Genomic DNA, 3,149 nt, shown 5'->3' with positions numbered 1-3,149 from the left:
TAAAAATATTAAATTTCCTTATGTTTTAGAGCTAAGGTTTGGATTCATTGTGGTTTCTTCCTATGAGATATAGATAAACAATATTTAGAAAATGAACGTGGAAAAATCTTTCCTATAGATTGATGGCTTGACTCTCACCTCTTTTGAAAATAAATAGGTCTAAAGGAAAGGACATAAAAATTATTTGACCTCATGGAGTGTTCTTTGCACTTCAGGGTGTAGGTTCTTAGTCATTGTGTGTGTGATTTATTTTTTTGACCTTAGAAGTTGCAGCTATGGACAATCTGTATTAAATTGAAACATCCAGTGACCAACTCCAAGACTTACTCTTTTTATCACTCAGACAATTTGGCAAGTATCTAACTTTCTGATATAAGAAGTTCCAGTTCCATGTAGTAAATTTTTCTCTTCTAATTTAAAACAATGAATTCTTAATTAAATCAAATGGTTCAACCTATTAATCATTTTTCAAAAGATAGTAGAACAACATGTCTCAGTCACTAGGAAGACATGTCTGTGAACTGTTAATCCAAAAACTCTCTGAAAATAGGCAATCCTTGAGTGGTTCTGACTTTTTAACCATACCTGTACATTAGCACCACCCACTAATGAGATTTTATCAGGGATAAGAATTTTCTTTTAATATTTTAGTTCTGCAATTCTGGGGTAAGCCCCCCCCAAAAAAAATTTTATGTGTGTGACTCATGCTAACTATTTTATGTGAAGGGGATTAAAAACCCAAGAGAGATGTACAGAAGGCAAAAGAGGCAGAAAATGACATGTGGGGAAGGGTGTCCACCTCAACCCAGCCTGTATATGGAATTCAGGTTATATCCGTCAGGCAGGATAGCAGAGGTTCCCACAGAAAGAAAACGGAAAAACTGTGTCAAAAACCTCCTGACCTTGAGATCCACTAGCAAAGAGTTATACTTCTTTCCCAGCCTCCTAGATTGTCAGCCATTCATATACATGCATGTAGATATAGAAGAGTTAAATGGTGTTCCTCTGGGAATGTGATCTAATGGAAAAACATTGAAAAAATAATCTTATTCATATCATGAGATACTTGATACTATAATTTTATATTTCAGGTATGTGGTGAGTTTTTTAATTTTTAATTAATTTGTTAAATTGCAGGAATAAATTGCTTCAGTGCTATTCAGATGGTTCTGCTGCAAGACCGGGCATGGATTCATTGATTTCATTTATGGTGGTAAATTTTATAAGACTGTTATACCCGATCATAATTTTAGTCCATTTGACAACTTCCTATCACTGTGATGTTTGGCTTATATTTACTTAACTGCTTTTCTTTTTATTATGTATAATTTAATAAAATAAATAAAATATTGGTGAGAAAGGTAAAATAGAGTTTTGATTGATTTTTTTCATTGTCATTGTTCTTTAAAAAGTACATAAAATAGGGGCTGGAGAGATAGCACAGCAGGTAGGGCGTTTGCCTTGCACGCGGCCGACCCGGGTTCAAATCCCAGCATCCCATATGGTCCCCTGAGCATGGCCAGGGGTAATTCCTGAGTGCAGAGCCAGGAGTAACCCCTGTGCATCGCCGGGTGTGACCCAAAAAGAAAAAAAAAAAGTACATAAAATAGGGATAGTAGTAAAACATACAAAATATATAACAAAAAGATTTTTTTTTTTGAATTTTGTCTGGCTTTATTTATTCTTTGCTCAGAAACTCATTTTTGACTGGATTCAGACTTGGAGGTAGAAGCTCTCAAAGAAGACAGCCTCTGTCTCTTGGCAATCCGCTCCTGGCGTTTCTCTTTTGCCTCCTTCATTCTCTTCGCCAGCAGTTTAGCATACTCTGCAGCCTCTTCCTTGTTTTTCTTGGTGCGCTGTTTCTTCAGTGCAATGCGCCGGCGTTTGTGTTGCAGAACACGTGGAGTAACAAGACGCTGAATCTTGGGTGCTTTGGTCCTAGGTTTCTTACCTTCTTTATTTAGAGGCTTCTTCACAACATACTGGCGGACATCATCTTCTTTAGAAAGATTGAAAAGTTTGCGGATTCTGCTAGCTCTTTTGGGCCCCAGACACCGAGGCACAGTGGTATCAGTGAGTCCAGGAATATCCTTCTCCCCTTTCTTTACAATGACCAAGTTGAGAACGTTCAAATTGGCATCCACAATGCAACCACGCACAGATTTGCGCTTTCTTTCTCCGGTCCTCCGCTGTCCATAACAGGAATGCCCCTTACTCAGCAGCAGCCGGACCCGGCCGTGGGTCAAGACCCCCTGCTTCATGGGGAAACCTTGCTTATCGTTTCCGCCGCTGATCCGGACCATGTAGCCCTTCCATTCCTCTCCCAGAGCGTCAGCAGCAACTTTGGTTGCCATCTGCTTTTCATAAAAGGTACGAAGTTTACGTTCATCGTCCACTTCAATGAGTTTCTGGCAGCCAGTGGCTGGGTAAGAGATGTTCAGCTTCATATTGAGACAGCCCAACACCTCTTATCCGCCACGAAAAAGAGCACAAAAAGATTTCTGTTCTTGCTAAACTTGGACAAAAAATAGCTTTTGTAGTTCTGGGAGTTACAGTTATACAGATCACATTGTTTTAATAAAAGGTAAAAATATTTGATCAGAAAATACAAAATAAAATGTTAATAGTAGTCATTTTGGGGGATATGAGGAACATGTGCATTTATGAGAAGTGAATAACTCAGTATTATTGGTCTCTGTTCATTGAGGTTATTCTTTACGTTCATTCAAGGTGAAGACACATAGAGGTGACCAACATTCCAATGGTGTAGCCCTTTGTCATCTTCAGTTTCCTCCCCTAAAGCCTAAAAGCAACAGTATTTTATCTGTGTCAGGATTTACTAATTATGATTAAATAAACATTGTTTTTCTAAAAAAAATTTATTACAGTCTAATGGAAAAATTGCACTCATATGTGGATTATAAAGTAGCAGAATGGGACACTAACACCCAAGAGTAGTAGAGATAAGAACCAGGAGGTCTGCCCCACAGCATGGAAACTGGCTTCACACACAGGGGGGAAAGGCAGCAGAGACAGAAAAGGGAACACCTAGTAGAGAATGTTGGGAGGACCCACTAGGGTTGAAAGCTGCGTGCCAAAAGTAGACTATAGACTGAACATAACGGCCACTCTACCTTTATTGCAAACTG

At 38.7% G+C, this 3,149-nt stretch overlaps 1 protein-coding gene across 1 annotated transcript; it reads right to left on the bottom strand.

Annotated features, from left to right (window-relative positions):
- Positions 1-1,648: 1,648 nt before the first annotated feature.
- LOC129399979 (40S ribosomal protein S6-like) lies at positions 1,649-2,482 on the bottom strand. The gene has a single exon (XM_055121936.1). It carries the CDS (start codon positions 2,445-2,447, stop codon positions 1,698-1,700), a length of 750 nt encoding a protein of 249 aa, XP_054977911.1. The 5' UTR covers positions 2,448-2,482; the 3' UTR covers positions 1,649-1,697.
- Positions 2,483-3,149: the final 667 nt, after the last annotated feature.

This window comes from Sorex araneus, chromosome X (genome assembly GCF_027595985.1).
Source record: "Sorex araneus isolate mSorAra2 chromosome X, mSorAra2.pri, whole genome shotgun sequence".
Taxonomy (NCBI): domain Eukaryota; kingdom Metazoa; phylum Chordata; class Mammalia; order Eulipotyphla; family Soricidae; genus Sorex; species Sorex araneus.
The sequence above is the reverse complement of the archived record's forward strand: the minus strand, read 5'-3'. Positions and strand labels throughout refer to the sequence as shown.

Coding starts and splice junctions, on each gene's coding strand:
- LOC129399979 (XM_055121936.1), bottom strand. CDS start 2,447: ATGAAGCTGAACATCTCTTACCCAGCCACTGGCTGCCAGAAACTCATT.